General features: G+C 49.7%; 2 protein-coding genes across 6 annotated transcripts in view; one reads left to right on the top strand and one right to left on the bottom strand.

The window, feature by feature from the left end:
- SNX25 (sorting nexin 25) overlaps window positions 1-3,775 on the bottom strand; it is a 148,096-nt gene extending 144,321 nt beyond the window's left edge. For 2 of the 4 annotated variants that reach the window (XM_073341839.2, XM_073341840.2), the window contains exon 1: window positions 3,030-3,766. In XM_073341839.2, the coding sequence (XP_073197940.1) occupies window positions 3,030-3,509 (480 nt within the window). In that variant the 5' untranslated portion in view covers window positions 3,510-3,766. Of the gene's footprint in view, window positions 1-3,029 lie in introns of all 4 variants that reach the window. The other 2 variants (XM_073341842.2, XM_073341841.2) reach the window with 2 other exon arrangements.
- Window positions 3,776-5,485: 1,710 nt separating this feature from the next.
- The window catches only part of CFAP97 (cilia and flagella associated protein 97), a 50,426-nt gene continuing 41,221 nt past the window's right edge, over window positions 5,486-14,690 (top strand). The window contains exon 1 of one of the 2 annotated variants that reach the window (XM_073341799.2): window positions 5,486-5,712. The gene's annotated coding sequence lies outside the window, so the exon portion shown is untranslated. The other variant, XM_073341800.2, reaches the window with a different exon arrangement.

The following is a 14,690-nucleotide window of genomic DNA, read 5'->3' as shown; positions in this document are numbered from 1 at the left end:
TTTTATGTAATACCTATCAAGTTTTTAATACTGCCCCCACTGCTATGGCATCCAAGCACTGATCAGAATGATTCCTGTACCCATAAAAAAATCCTCTTTGAAGAAAATGTATCTGCAACATAAAGAGCCTTGGTGCTTAAAACAATTTTGTGTCAGAAAAAACAAGACAGAGCTGCAATCGTAGGACCTAGGAAGTCAGATGCCTTGGATGGGGGCTTCCAAATGGAAAGGAGGAAATCCCCTCACTCCTTTTTTTGGCATTTCCTTCCCACTCCTTTCAGGTAGCCAGGTTATATCTCGTGGGAAAGGACCTTGACTGGACTACATCTGGCACATTATAACTGATTGAATCTTGGCAGGCATCAGATCCTGGGGCAAGGGCTATCCCTGGACCAAGGTAACTGTGCCACAGCTACTAAACTGTGAAGTTTTGGGTTTTTAAAATAATTTAAAATATTTTCAGAAATAATTAAAAATACCACAGGACAAAACCCGTAGACAGCCAATACAAAACAAGTGTGGTGAGACAACAGCGCCACACATGAAACCAGTGGACAGGAATGAGAGGAGAAAATTTCAGAGAGAAATGGGAGGTAATATACCAGGAAAAGAATGTGTATATAGCATATAAAGTGAAGCAACTGTATTTGTCTCTAGATATTTCAGCTCTTGTTCTTGCCCACTGGATTAAGCTATTGTGCTGTTCAGAGTGAAAACATTAGCTTCGGTTCTGGATTTAAATCTCAATCTTCTCTAATTAAGCAGTTTCCACTGTATGCATATTTCAATGCCCTCTTAACTTGTTTCTTCCTATTGTGGCAGTGAGAGATTTAAAACCTAGGTGAGCGTGGGAGGGGCAGGTAGTCACACGGGGGAAAATGAGCACAGCTGCATTTATTTCAGGCTGATTTATTCCACCTGAAGATATGGACCATGGAGTTTGAAGCCTGTTAGCGAAGACTTGGCACTTCTTTTTCTCTCAGCATCAGATGGGTTTTCACAATTTCATATTAACTATTGTTAATATCCAAGAATATTTATACACTTAATAGTGTTAATAAACACTAGGTTCCCACCCATCCCCCCCAAAAAAACTAGCTGAACTGTGTCAGTCCATTAGCCACAATATTTAACAGGACACCCCTCTCAATATAGGTTAGGAAGGTGACTGCTGCTTCCTCATATGACCTATGGGTGTCTCCTCAATGGTTTTGCAACCCACACCCTATCCCCTGCACACATATGGCGCAGATACACTATTTGCTTCCTAAAAACCCCTGAACAAGGTGAAGGCATGTCAGTGTAAAAAAACGCGTAGCCATTTTTGAATCAGATATAATATCACTTTTACCCACTGCTGGGGATGGACCCGGAACATGCCTTCATGCCAGTTTTGCCAACTAGTGTCACCAGCATCCAACATCTGGCTGAATAATCCTTTTCTACTGGAAATAATGCGCTGTCCTTTTCTATTGTACAACAATAGACAGCAGCCCTCAGGAGTAGGCCTGGTAATTTATTTCTGGTCAAAAACTAGTTCCTTCCTGCTGCTCCCTCTTTAATGACTAATAGGTCAAAGAAATAATTCCTCCCCCAAAAGTTTTGTAGAGTTTTGTTAGCATGTTTGATGAGAGAGGTGGAAGAATGGCAAACTATACTAGTGAGTGAATTATAACAGGCTTTCTACTCTCTCAGTTTCAAAGGCCCATGCTGTCAAAAGCTGAATCAGACATCATCCTGGAAATTCAGAAATGATAACGCTTTCAAGTTGCTGTTAACACCAAAGTTAAAGCATTAAACAGGACTACCTGGATCCTATTAACTCTTAGGTTTTATACCAAAATGTGGCTAACAACACTTACCCTTCATTGTAAAGCACTTTGAGATCCATTAATGAAATGCACTATAACAAAGTGCATTATTTATTATTGTGGAATTTCACTTACCTACACTATATTTTCATGGAACTATGCAGTTCACAAGCATGTGTCTCCTATCAGCTATACTGAGCTTACCTGGGATGTCAGATGGTACACATCCTTTATATCTGTATGCAGCATTAGAGTGAAAACAATTCCTCGTGTCAAGCAATAGTTTTCACAGTCCTGTGATTTTTTATTTGGGGCAGGAAATGCTTAAAATAAGTTGCTTTGACTAACATTTCTCAATAAGTCTGCAAGTCTATGTATGTGTTAACACAGGGTTTGCCTCTACACAACTGGCCTTTGGAGTTCAGCAGGAAAACTGTTATATTTGGGGGTGTTAACCTGGAAGGGTAAACAGAATGTGAAGTTGAATGTCTTTCCCAAGTTCATCTTGCAGGTGTGTAAGAGCTGAAGGAGGTATTATGATAAAGTTTACTCAAGGACAGTCTTTGGCACTCCCTACAGCTGCATTTACATTGAAGCAACATGAATATTTTGTATCTTGCCTACAACCCCCCCCCTTAATATTTTTTTAAAGTAAAGGAATGGCAAGAAGACGAACATTTGTTCCTGGAATCCGGATGGCTACCTAAAGGCACTCTCGATTTAAATATACCCTTAAGCAGAATTGAACTGACCTGAATAAACATCGTTTTCAACTGTTGCAGGAAAACGTTGTCATCATACAACGTTTACCGGCGACAAGTTTGTATGATCAGGAGCCCCTGACCGAGCTGTAGCCAACAACACTTAAGTGCAGCACCGCTGTCAAAGCATTTACAACGCAACATCTGTCAGAGACCAAGCGTAAGATTAACGTCCAGCAAACTCTACAGAAGCCGCCCCCCACCCCAGGTGTGGTTTCGGGCACACACAATTCCCCCGGGGGTCTCTCTGCGCTGGGAAGAGGGCAGGAATCTCAGCCCCTCCGTGCTGCTGGAGGGGATTTAACCCAACACAGGAGTGAGCAAGAAACCGCAGTTCAAAATGTGCCCGGGGCCTCTGTGCTGCCGGGCCCAGGCTATGTAGCTGGGGCACGGCCGGGATCGGCAGGAGGGAGGGGGGGTCTGTCCAGCAGCGAGAAGAGCCCGGGGTGTCACTTACCGCGGCTGCCCGCAGGAGCGGAGCGTCCCGCCTCGGCCCGCGGCTCCAGGCGGCGGGGAAGTCCGGCGGGGTCCGGAGGTGGCCGCGGGTCGGGCCGCTCAAGGCGAGCAAGGTGCCCAGCAGGAAGGCGGCCGCCGCGCAGCCCAGGTAGAGGGCCAACCGCAGCAGCAGCAGGGCCAGGCACGGTTGCCCCCCGTCCCCCGCCTCCGCCCGCCCCAGGTGGAACAGGGACACCGCCAGCAGCCCCAGCCCGGCCGCCAGCATCAGGCGGGACGAGCCGGGATCCTCCTCCTCTTCCTCGTCGTCCGCCTCCTCCTCCCCGCCGGCGACGGCGGCTGCCGCTGGGGCGCTGCTGCGGCAGGACTGGCCGCCGGGGCTGCGCGCTCCCGGGGCGCCGGAGACTGCGGCGCCCGCCGACTCGGGCTGCCCGCCGCTGCTGCTGCTGCTGCTGCCGCTAGTGCTGTCGGCATCGGGGAACATGCTGCTCCTGGCGCTGCTGGAAACAAGCGCATCTCCCGCCCCAGCGGCCCCCTCGGAAGGTCGCCTCTCCCCGAGCCCCGCGGCTGCTGGCACCGCACCGGCAGGAGAGGGAGCCGGGGCTCATGCCCGGCAGCACAGGAGAGGAGGGGAGGGGAGGGGAGAGGGGCCGGTCACTTCCTCGCCAACCCTCCCCGCCAACTCCGGCTGCGGCTGCTGCTCTGCTCCTCCTCCCCGCTAGTGGCCCGGCGCTCGGTGGGAGCAGGGGGAGGCCGCGCCGTGCCCGCGCTTGTCCAGCAGGGGGAGGAGAAGGAGGCGCCTGAGTGACAGCTGCCTCCTTATTGTCACACCATTAATTATCATCATAAGGTTATAAAACAAAACATAACTATATCACTAATAATGTTTTTTTAAAAGGTTACACACTGTAAAAGGCAATCCCTGCCCTAAAGGGTTTATAATCTAAGCCCTGATTTTACAAACATGCACATGCTTAAATTGCAGCAAGGGCAGTTTAGGTTGGACATTAGGAAAAATTTAGGAACCATCAAGATAGTTAAGCACTGGAGTAAATTGCCTAGGGAAGTTGTGGAATCTCTGTTGTACATTTTTAAGAGCAGGTTAGATAAACACATAGGAGCTGACTCTGTGGGAGCACCCACGGAAAAAAATTAGTGACTGCTAAGCATACACTGGCAGCCAGCTCACTCTCTTCCCCCACCCCAGCACCTCCTGTCAGCTGGCTGCCCTGCTGGTCAACTCTTCCCCTTCCTTCCCAGCACCTCCTGCTCACCGGGATCAGCTTGAGGGGGAGGAGCGGGGACGGGGGGGGGGGGCGGAGGGCAGAACTAGGCAGGAAGAGGCAAGGTGGGGTGCAGTGGGGGCAGGGACTTGTGAGAAGGGGTGGGGGCAGGACCTGGGCAGAGTGGAGCAGGAAGAGGTCTGGCAGGGGTGGGGTCTTGGGGGAAAGGAGGGGGGGCCTGGTGAAGAGTCTGGGATTAAGTACCCCTGGGGCCTGGAGGAAGCTGGAGCCTGTGGATAAACACCTGTCAGGGATGGTCTAGATAATACTTAGTCCTGCCTTTAGTGCAGTCCTACCTTTCTATGATTCTAAAATACTGTGAAGAAGGGTGAAATCAGCTGTGAGTTTATGGTACAATGCACTAATAGAAAAAGACTCAATGAAGACAGGAAACACTTGGTCAAAAAGGGATCAATGCAACTCCAGTCAGCACCGCAGACCAGGCTGTTAAAAGGCCGGTCGGCAATGCTGCGGGGCTAAGGCAGGCTAGTCCCTACCTGCCCTGGTACCGCACTGCACCCCGGAAGCAGCCAGCAGGTCTGGCTTCTAGGTGGGGGGACCAAGGGGCTCCACATGCTGCCCCTGCCCCAAGCACCGGAGCTGTTCCTGGCCAATGGGAGCTGGGGGGGGGGGTGCTGTGCCTGCGGGCAATAGCAGCATATGGAAACTTCTGGCCCCCCTGCCTAGGCACTGGACCTGCTGGCCAATTACAAGGCACAGCATGAAGCCAGGACAGGCAGTTGCATCACTGACCGGGAGCCACCCAAGGTAAGCCTGTGCCCCAAGCCCCAACTCCCTGCCCCAGCCCTGAGCCCCCCACAACCTCGAGCTCTCTCCTGTACCCAAAACCCCTCATCCCCAGCCCCACTCCAGAGCCCCCCTTCCACATCCCAACCCCCTGCCCTAGCCCAGTGAAAGAGAGGGAGGGTGGGGAGAGCGAGCTACAGAGGGGGGAGGAATGTAGGGAGTGGGGGCGGGGCAGAGGGCGTGGCCTCGGGGAAGGGGCGGGGCTAGGGTGTTCCATTTTGTGCTCTGGGAGAGTTGGCGCACAGGCCGCATTGCCCGGTCTGGTCCCGCACTACGGCCACGCAGCGTTTACATAGCGCCAGTCCCCGCGAGCGCCCCCAGCGGCCAGGCCCTCCGCTCCGCTCCCCTCCCCTCCCCCGGCAGGGCGCCTGCGAGCCGGCTTGGCAACGCGTTGCCAAGGGCGGGGCTGCTCTGCCCTAGCGGTCCTCGCTCCCCCCACCCCCGAGGTAGCGATAAGGGGGCTCCAGGCCGCCCCCTGGCGCCCAGAGAGCGGGAGCTCCACCCGCTCCGCGGCGACGCAGGGGCTGGGCTTGTTGCTGGCGCCTGGGCGGAAGGCGCGGGGGCCCAGAGCCGAGCTGCTGCGGCGCAGCCATCTCCGTGAGTTTCCGCCCGCGGGGCCCGGGCCGGGGGAGGAGGCTGCTGGGCACCGTCCGCCCGGCGCTACGGGAGGCTCCTGCTGTGCCCACAGCAAAGCTCAGCCCCGGGGTAAGGGCGATGGGAGCGTAGCCGCTGCCCGGGGCACCCTGGCGTCAGGCTCCCGGAGGCGGCGGGGCTGCCCTGCCCGGAAAGGGGGCGGCCCTAGCGGCGGTGTGGGATGGTAAACCTGCCGCCTGTGCGCCCCCCTCCCCTGAGCATCCTCGCCGATGCCCGCGGCTAGAGCCCCCGCGAGGTTTCCCCGGGGGCCCACGCCTGTCTGCGCTCCGCCTCCTCCCTCTCCCCGGGTCCCAGCCTCCCCCTGTCCTCGGCCTCATGCACACAGGCTGTCCCTCCGGGTGGGCATGCCCTGCCTGGGGCGAGCCATAGCTGCAGGCTGTGCTCTCCTCCAGCATCCCCGAGAGGGCAGCGGCCCGACAGGCAAAGGCACCGTGTAATTAGCAAGCCTTGGAAAACGGGAGATTTTAATTATACATTTTGTATTATATTTTAGTGAGGTTGCTTCCCCCTGCACCCTCCACAAGGATTTTATTGGTTTGCTTCTTGAGTCCCTGCCTGAGTGACACTTATGTAGGTGTCTGTTTAGTGTGGAGGTTGGTTGAGCTATATTTGGAGAGTTTCTGCTTGCCTTGAAAACCTGAATTAAATCAGGTTTCAATTAAATATCCATATTTACCAACTTTCTGTGTCTCCCCTTCCCCATCTGTGTTGATTAGCAAGGTATTTGTATGGAAATCAAAGCCCTTTCCTTTAGATAACGTGTCTTCCAACTACCTTATTCATTTAGTGGTACCTCAATTTAATATCTGTAACAGGATTGCTTGTGTGATAGTGGATTGTTTTGTGTCAACCACTGGATTGCAGTATTGCGGAATTAATTGGGCTAGAAAAAGAGATGGGAGTGATAGGATAGGAAATACAGAAGAGTGACATTTTAATAGCACTTAGTAAAATATTTTGTAAGCTGCTTATATGTAATGGAGCTTGGTCATTGGGTCTAAGTATTACACATTTGGCAAAAATGTCTTAACTCAGCAAACTAGAACACAATTGTAGCATAATACTTATGAATGACTTACTCCTGGTGAATTATACGATCTCAATAATGTTATATGTTTGGCCAATGTTTCTTAAGTGTCTTCCTCTGACTTCCTTGGAATTAAATAATTCTAGCCCTTTGTTTTACATAATTCTGTCTTCTTTGCTGTTATCAGTAGTAATACAAATCTGTATAACAACTTAACTACTCAAGTTTTGTGTGGGATCTGTAAACCCCTTTAAGTAAGGTGCAACTTGCTCAAACTCTGTATACATTGAAAGTATGTATACTCTTTTTGCACCAAACAAAATAAAGAAGAACAATACAATTTGTGATCTTAGATAAGTATTGTTGGGCATCTCAGGGGATATTACATAATATACAGCAGTGCATACCACACATATGAAGTATTGTCTATACATTCTGAAAGCCTGTTAAAGAAGCAATTATGATTTAAATATAGTCAACATGGTTTGCATCCGCACAATAACTGTTCAATGGCACGTTGCGTAATAGCACGTAAGCCTTGCTAGAAGTTTTCCTCTTCAGTATGGTGCTCATAGACTCCTAGATATTAAGGTCAGAAGGGACCATTATGATCATCTAGTCTGACCTCCTGCACAATGCAGGCCACAGAATCTCACCCACCCGCTCTTGCGATAAACCTCTCACCTATGTCTGAGCTATTGAAGTCCTCAAATCATGGTTTAAAGACTTCAAGGTGCTGAGAATCCTCCAGCAAGTGACCTGTGCCCCATGCTATAGAGGAAGGCGAAAAACCCCCAGGACCTCTTCCAGTCTGCCCTGGAGGAAAATTCCTTCCTGACCCCAAATATGGCGATCAGCTGAACCCTGAGCATGTGAGCAAGATTCACCAGCCACATACCCAGGAAAGAATTCTCTCTAGTAACTCATTTCCCACCCCATCTAACATCCCTCACAGGCCATTGGGCCTATTTACCATGAATAGTTAAAGATCAGTTAATTGCCAAAATCATGTTATCCCATCATACCGTCTCCTCCATAAACTTATCGAGTTTAATCTTGAAGCCAAATAGATCTTTTGCCCCCACTGCTTCCCTTGGAAGGCTATTCCAGAACTTCACTCCTCTGATGGTTAGAAACCTTTGTCTAATTTCCAAGTCTAAACTTCCTGATGGCCAGTTTATATCCAGAGTTTTGCTGAAACTGGCTTAATGGTAACATGTAAAGGGCTAATCACAGAACTGTTAATCCTTTGTGTCAGACAATCCACATCACAACATTAGCTAGGGCCTTGGCTACACTTGGAGATGTACAGCGCTGTGAGTTAAACCCGCCTTTGTACAGCTGAGTAGGGAAAGCGCTGGAGTCTGTCCACATTGCCACCTGCCAGCGCACTCTCGTGGCCACATTTGTGGCACTTGCAGTGGCATTGGGAGAGGTGCATTATGGGCAGATATCCCACAGAGCACCTCTTCCCATTCTGGTGTTGTGGGTTGTGGGAAGGGAGTGTGGGATGCGGGGCATTCTGGGTCCTGTCCCAACGCCCCGTGATGCATCGCTTCGCATCCCAGCAATCCCTGTGTTTCTGTCCACATTTGGCGCCATCTTTCAACGGTTTCTGTGTAGCGTGATCTGTGTTCCGTTTCGGTCTCTGGGAAATGGAGCCCGAACTGCTCAGGAGTATACTGACGAATCTCGTCAGCACGTCATGTTTGTCAGTCGAGCTATTCCTTAAGATCCAAAGTGACAGTGAGGAGTCCGACGATGGTATTGAGTCGTGTAACAGGTACGACACAAGATTGCTTGTGGCATTCGCGGACATGCTCAGCACTGTGGAACGCCACTTTTGGGCTCAGGAAGCAAGCACTGAGTGGTGGGATCACATCGTCATGCAAGTCTGGGATGACGAGCAGTGGCTGCAGAACTTTCGGATGAGAAAAGCCACTTTCATGGGACTGTGTGAGGAGCTCGCCCCCACCCTGCGGCGCAAGGGGACGAGTTTAAGAATTGCCCTTATGGTGGAGAAGTGGGTGGCTATTGCACTCTGGAAGCTGGCAACTCCAGACAGTTACCGATCAGTCGCGAACCAGTTTAGAGTGGGAAAGTCGACTGTTGGACTTGTGTTGATGCAAGTTTGCAGGGCCATTAATCGCATCCTGCTCAGAAGAACCGCGACTCTGGGTAACGTGCAGGACATTGTGGATGGCTTTGCACAAATGGGTTTCCCTAACTGTGGAGGGGCAATAGATGGGACTCATATTCCTATTCTGGCACCACCCCAGTTAGCCTTCAAGTACATTAATCGGAATGGGTATTTCTATATGGTTCTCCAGGCACTTGTGGATCACTGTGGGTGTTTCATTGACAGTAACGCAGGCTGGCCCGGAAAGGTGCATGACGCACACATCTTTCGGAACACTGGCCTGTTCAGGAAGCTGCAGGCCAGGACTTTTTTCCCAAAGAGGAGGATCACAGTGGGGGAAGTCGAAATGCCCATTGTGATCCTTGGAGACCCCACTTATGTGTTAATGCCATGGCTCATGAAACCCTACACAGGGAGCCTTGACAGGAGCAAGGAACGGTTCAAGTACAGGCTGAGCTGGTGCCGAATGACTGTGGAGTGTGCTTTTGGCCGTTTAAAGGGCCGCTGGTGATCTCTGTATGGGAAGCTGGACTTGGTCGAACACAGCATCCCTGCGGTTATATCCGCGTGCTGTACCCTCTATAATATTTGTGAAGGGAAGGGTGAAATCTTCACTCAGGCATGTACCTCTGAGATTCAACACCTGGAGGCTGAATTTGCACAGCCAGAGAGCAGGGCTATTAGAGGGGGCCAGCGCGAGGCTGCAAGGATTAGGGATGCCTTGAGGGAGCAATTTGAGGCTGAAAACCACCAGTAATGTCTGGTGCCCTGCATGGGAGTGAAGTGCAGTGGTTCCAATGTTAGTAGGAATCTGTGTTTGCTAAGCTGACTTGCAGTACCTGTTTCTTTACTTGCTTGCAGGGAAGTAGCGTGAACCAAGGAGCGGGGGGTTTCATCACGGAGAAACAAACAGAACTTTCACACCGTAGCCTGGCCAGTCATGAAACTGGTTTTCAAAGCTTCTCTGATGCATACCGCGCCCTCCTGTGCTCTTCTAACCGCCCTGGTGTCTGGCTGCACGTAACCAGCAGCCAGGCGACTTGCCTCAATCTCCCACCCCGCCATAAACAGCAAGCAGTAATAACAGTGGGAATATTGGTTTCGCTGAGGTCTAAGCGAGTCCGTAAACTGCGCCAGCGCGCCTTTAAACGTCCAAATGCACATTCTACCACCATTCTGCACTTGCTCAGCCTGTAGTTGAACAGCTCCTGACTACTGTCCAGGCTGCCTGTGTACGGCTTCATGAGCCATGGCATTAAGGGGTAGGCTGGGTCCCCAAGGATACATATAGGCATTTCAACGTCCCCAACAGTTATTTTCTGGTCTGGGAATAAAGTCCCTTCCTGCAGCTTTTGAAACAGCCCAGAGTTCCTGAAGATGCGAGCGTCATGTACCTTTCCCGGCCATCCCACGTTGATGTTGCTGAAATGTCCCTTGTGATCCACCAGAGCTTGCAGCACTATCGAAAAGTACCCCTTGCGGTTTATGTACTCGGCGGCTTGGTGCTCCGGTGCCAAGATAGGGATATGGGTTCCGTCTATGGCCCCACCACAGTTAGGGAATCCTATTGCAGCAAAGCCATCCACTATGACCTGCACATTTCCCAGGGTCACTACCCTTGATATCAGCAGATCTTTGATTGCGTGGGCTACTTGTATCACAGCAGCCCCAACAGTAGATTTGCTCACTCCAAATTGATTCCCAACTGACCGGTAGCTGTCTGACGTTGCAAGCTTCCACAGGGCTATCGCCACTCGCTTCTCAACTGTGAGGGCTGCTCTCATCTTGGTATTCATGTGCTTCAGGGCAGGGGAAAGCAAGTCACAAAGTTCCATGAAAGTGCCCTTAATGCATGCGAAAGTTTCGCAGCCACTGGGAATTGTCCCAGACCCGCAACACTATGCGGTCCCACCAGTCTGTGCTTGTTTCCCGAGCCCAGGATCGGCGTTCCACAGCATGAACCTGCCCCATTAGCACCATGATGCATGCATTGGCAGGGCCCATGCTTTCAGAGAAATCTGTGTCCATGTCCTGATCACTCACGTGATCGCGCTGACGTCGCCTCCTCGCCCGGTATCGCTCTGCCAGGTTCTGGTGCTGCATATGCTGCTGGATAATGCGTGTGGTGTTTAATGTGCTCCTAATTGCCAAAGTGAGCTGAGCGGCCTCCATGCTTGCCTTGGTATGGCGTCCGCACAGAAAAAAGGTGCAGAACGATTGTCTGCCGTTGCTCTGACGGAGGGAGGGGTGACTGACGACATGGCTTACAGGGTTGGCTTCAGGGAGCTAAAATCAACAAAGGGGGTGGCTTTACATCAAGGAGTATTTCAGGCAGGACTTCACGGAGGGTTCCAATAAGAAATGGTGCACCTAAGTTATTGTTCTTATTGGAACAAGGAGGTTAGTCTGGCCTCTGATTGATACATGGCTAGATTTGCCTTGCTGCACCTTCTCTGTGAGTGACTGCAGTGTGACCTAGAGGAATGAGTCCCCTAGACGGGTGTGGGGGGAAGCAAATGAGTACAAAACAGATCTGGTCTATTTCTTGTTTTGATCCACTCCATCTATCTTTTACATCTTTGGCTGGCAGCAGACGGTGCAGAAGGACTGCATGCCATCCACATCTCATGGCTGCCCGGCAGAAGATGATGCAATAGGATTGCTAGCAATCCGTATCGCCTGCCTGCTCACCATAAGACGGTTCAATAGGACTGACTGCAGGACTAAAGAGAATGACCTGGTCAAGTCACTCCAAATTTAGTCCCTGCGCCCATGTCTGTCCAGGCGCTCGTGGCCGATGTGGTCAGGAGCACCTCGGACATGACGATGACGGCTACCAGTCGTACTGTACCGTCTGCTGCCAGAAGGCAATGGGTTGCTGCTACTGTGTAGCAATGCAGTACCGCGTCTGCCAGCACCCAGGAGACATACGGTGACAGTTACCTGAGCGGGCTCCATGCTTGCCGTGGTATGGCATCTGCACAGGTAACTCAGGAAAAAAGGTGCGAAACAATTGTCTGCCCTTGCTTTCACGGAGGGAGGGAGGGAACGGGGGCCTGACAATATGTACCCAGAACCACCCGCGACAATGTTTTAGCCCCATCAGGCATTGGGATCTCAACCCAGAATTCCAATGGGCAGCAGAGACTGCGGGAACTGTGGGATAGCTACCCACAGTGCAACGCTCCGGAAGTCGACGCTTGCCTCGGTACTGTGGAAGCACTCCACCGAGTTACTGCACTTAATGCACTTAGAGCATTTTCTGTGGGGACACACACACTCGAATATATAAAACCGATTTCTAAAAAAACGACTTCTATAAATTCGACCTAATTCCGTAGTGTAGACATACCCTTTGTAGGCTTTTTTTAGTCTTCTGAGCCTATTTGATTCATTAAAAGACTGACAGATCTAGAGAGGGTTGGGGAAGGGCTGCCATGTAATCCCATCTAAGGCTTAACGGGAAGAGCATTCAGAAGTTTCCCACAGAGTCTTCTAAGACATGTAGAGGTGATGGTGCTCGGTCTCCTAGGGCTGTGGGGGAGGAGGGGTTTCACAAGCTTCTGAAAGTCCACACAACGGGGGTGAGGGAAGCCTGTGACTTTTCTTGGGGCACCCAGGACTGAGAATCACATTGTAACCCCATGCCTCCAGAATGAAGGAGTCTTGCTTGTGCTTGATTGGGTATCAGCAACCTAATTCTGCCATCGTTTTAGCCATTCATGCACTCTCCTTGGGATTATACCAGCCCTGTATTCACCTTGCAGGTTAACAATTGGTGCACCTGAGCCCCGTGTGGTATCTAGCTGCTGACACTGACTACACACAGAAAATCCAAATCCTCTGCTTCCAAAGGTGCAGTGTACCCTACTTTGCCGGTGTTACCCTAAACCACCACTCCTATAAACCACATAGCAGCTATGAGCCCTAACAATAAAACAAAAGTAGGCTTATTTAAGAAATAATTAAGATTAAAGTAGAAACAAGAGGGAGTGGTGGAAACAAACGGTAACAATACAAAACAATCACCAAATGCAAACCTTGGTCTAGACTTAATAGTTACCTTTCCTATCCAATAAAGTAGGTTTACCCCCCACCCCCAAAGTTCAGTGTGTTGCAGAGCAGACTGGTTTCATCAGAACCAGGATCCAAATGTTCATGAAACCATCCCCACACCACAAGGGGTTTCCTGAGGAAATGGATCCAGAGTGCTTCTCACTCCTCTGTGTTATACTGAAAACAGCCTTTTCCGCCCTATTCACAGACTACAACAAGACAGGGGTTAGCCCTAAGTTCCCTTTTTTACCTTCAAGTGGTTTTGATTGTTTGCGGTTGCCTCTGATTGTTTTCCATTGGAAGTCCTGGTATTGTGCAAGGCCACACAATTGAGCCTTGCATTATGTCACTGGCTAAGATGACAACTCCCTCACTACCCAAATGGGCCATCACTGAGACACATTAGCCCCTAGTGACTAACTTTTATTCCAAGTCCATAAAGCATTCTTTCACTATAATTCCTTAAATATTACCTGCAATGATTATGAATTTTGACAAGTTACAAGCTTTCTGTAAATACTTTACATATTACTCTTTATGGATAAATATCCTGGAGGACATGTTTGGTGTAGTGAGTTTGAGAGATCTGATGTGGTGAGAGTTGTTTGCAAAGAACAGGGGACTCAGCTGTGGGGCTTCTGTGTCAGTAGGAAACAACAGTTTCCCTAAAGCTTGGAGGTGGCTTTGGCCTGATAAACAAACTAACTAACCTAGCTCACCTTGATTCACTTACACAGGCAAAGCCATACTTTTTTGTGTACAGGACCTAAGGTCTACAGGAGATTGGTTTCCTTCCTAAGGTACCTTGAGCTGTGTATTAGCAAAGTAATTTTCCCAGTACTCCACATACCCCCATCTTTCAAAGGCCCCCTTTGCTTCCTACTCTCATGTTAGTTCTATTTAAAGAACTAAGAAGATTCCCACACAAAATTAATATTACAGGCATAGTTCAGTGGCTTGTGTGTATTATTCTTGAACATTGGTTTAGTTTAATAAACCCACCAAAAATTCAAACAGTAGAAATTCTGAGTTAAGCTTAAACTTATAAGAAACCAACCAAGCTTTTGAACATAGTATTTACTCTTTTTCCCGAAGCAGTGACCTGAGTAAATCAGAAAGTTATACTTCCTTATCCATTCTTTTTTTAATAAGGACCATAAAAACTAGAATACTTTAATCTTCTATTGTAGCTATGCTGCTCTGTGGCCTTCATGGTGGTGCATAATAGACTTAAAACAATTTTACAGATTCCTGATATGACAAGCAGCACACTGAAGGGACTCATTCCCAACTCTGTTTAAAGTCCCAAATATTGAGAAGTGCTGAGAGCACTCAGTGCATTACAGGAGGTGCATGACACTTCACAAGATGAGACATGATCATTCCAGGTGCTGGTAATTTATTTCAAGTGTCATTAGAGAAAAAGTTAGCATGTCTCCTTGTACTCATAGACTTTAAAGTCAGAAGGGACCATCAAGATCATCCAGTCTGACCTGCACATTTCAGGCCACAGAACCTTACCAACCCCTAACCTCTGGCTGATTTACGGAAGTCCTCAAATCATGATTTAAAGACTTCAAGTTACAGAGAATCCACCATTTTACACTAGTTTAAACCTGCAAGTGACCTGTGCCCAATGCTACAGAGGAAACCCTCAGGGTCTCTGCCAATATGACCTGGGGGAAAATTCCTTTCCAA

Source organism: Lepidochelys kempii, chromosome 4, assembly GCF_965140285.1.
Source record: "Lepidochelys kempii isolate rLepKem1 chromosome 4, rLepKem1.hap1, whole genome shotgun sequence".
NCBI classification, from domain to species: Eukaryota; Metazoa; Chordata; order Testudines; family Cheloniidae; genus Lepidochelys; species Lepidochelys kempii.
Note: the sequence above shows the minus strand (reverse complement) of the source record. Positions and strands in the feature narration are given on the sequence as shown.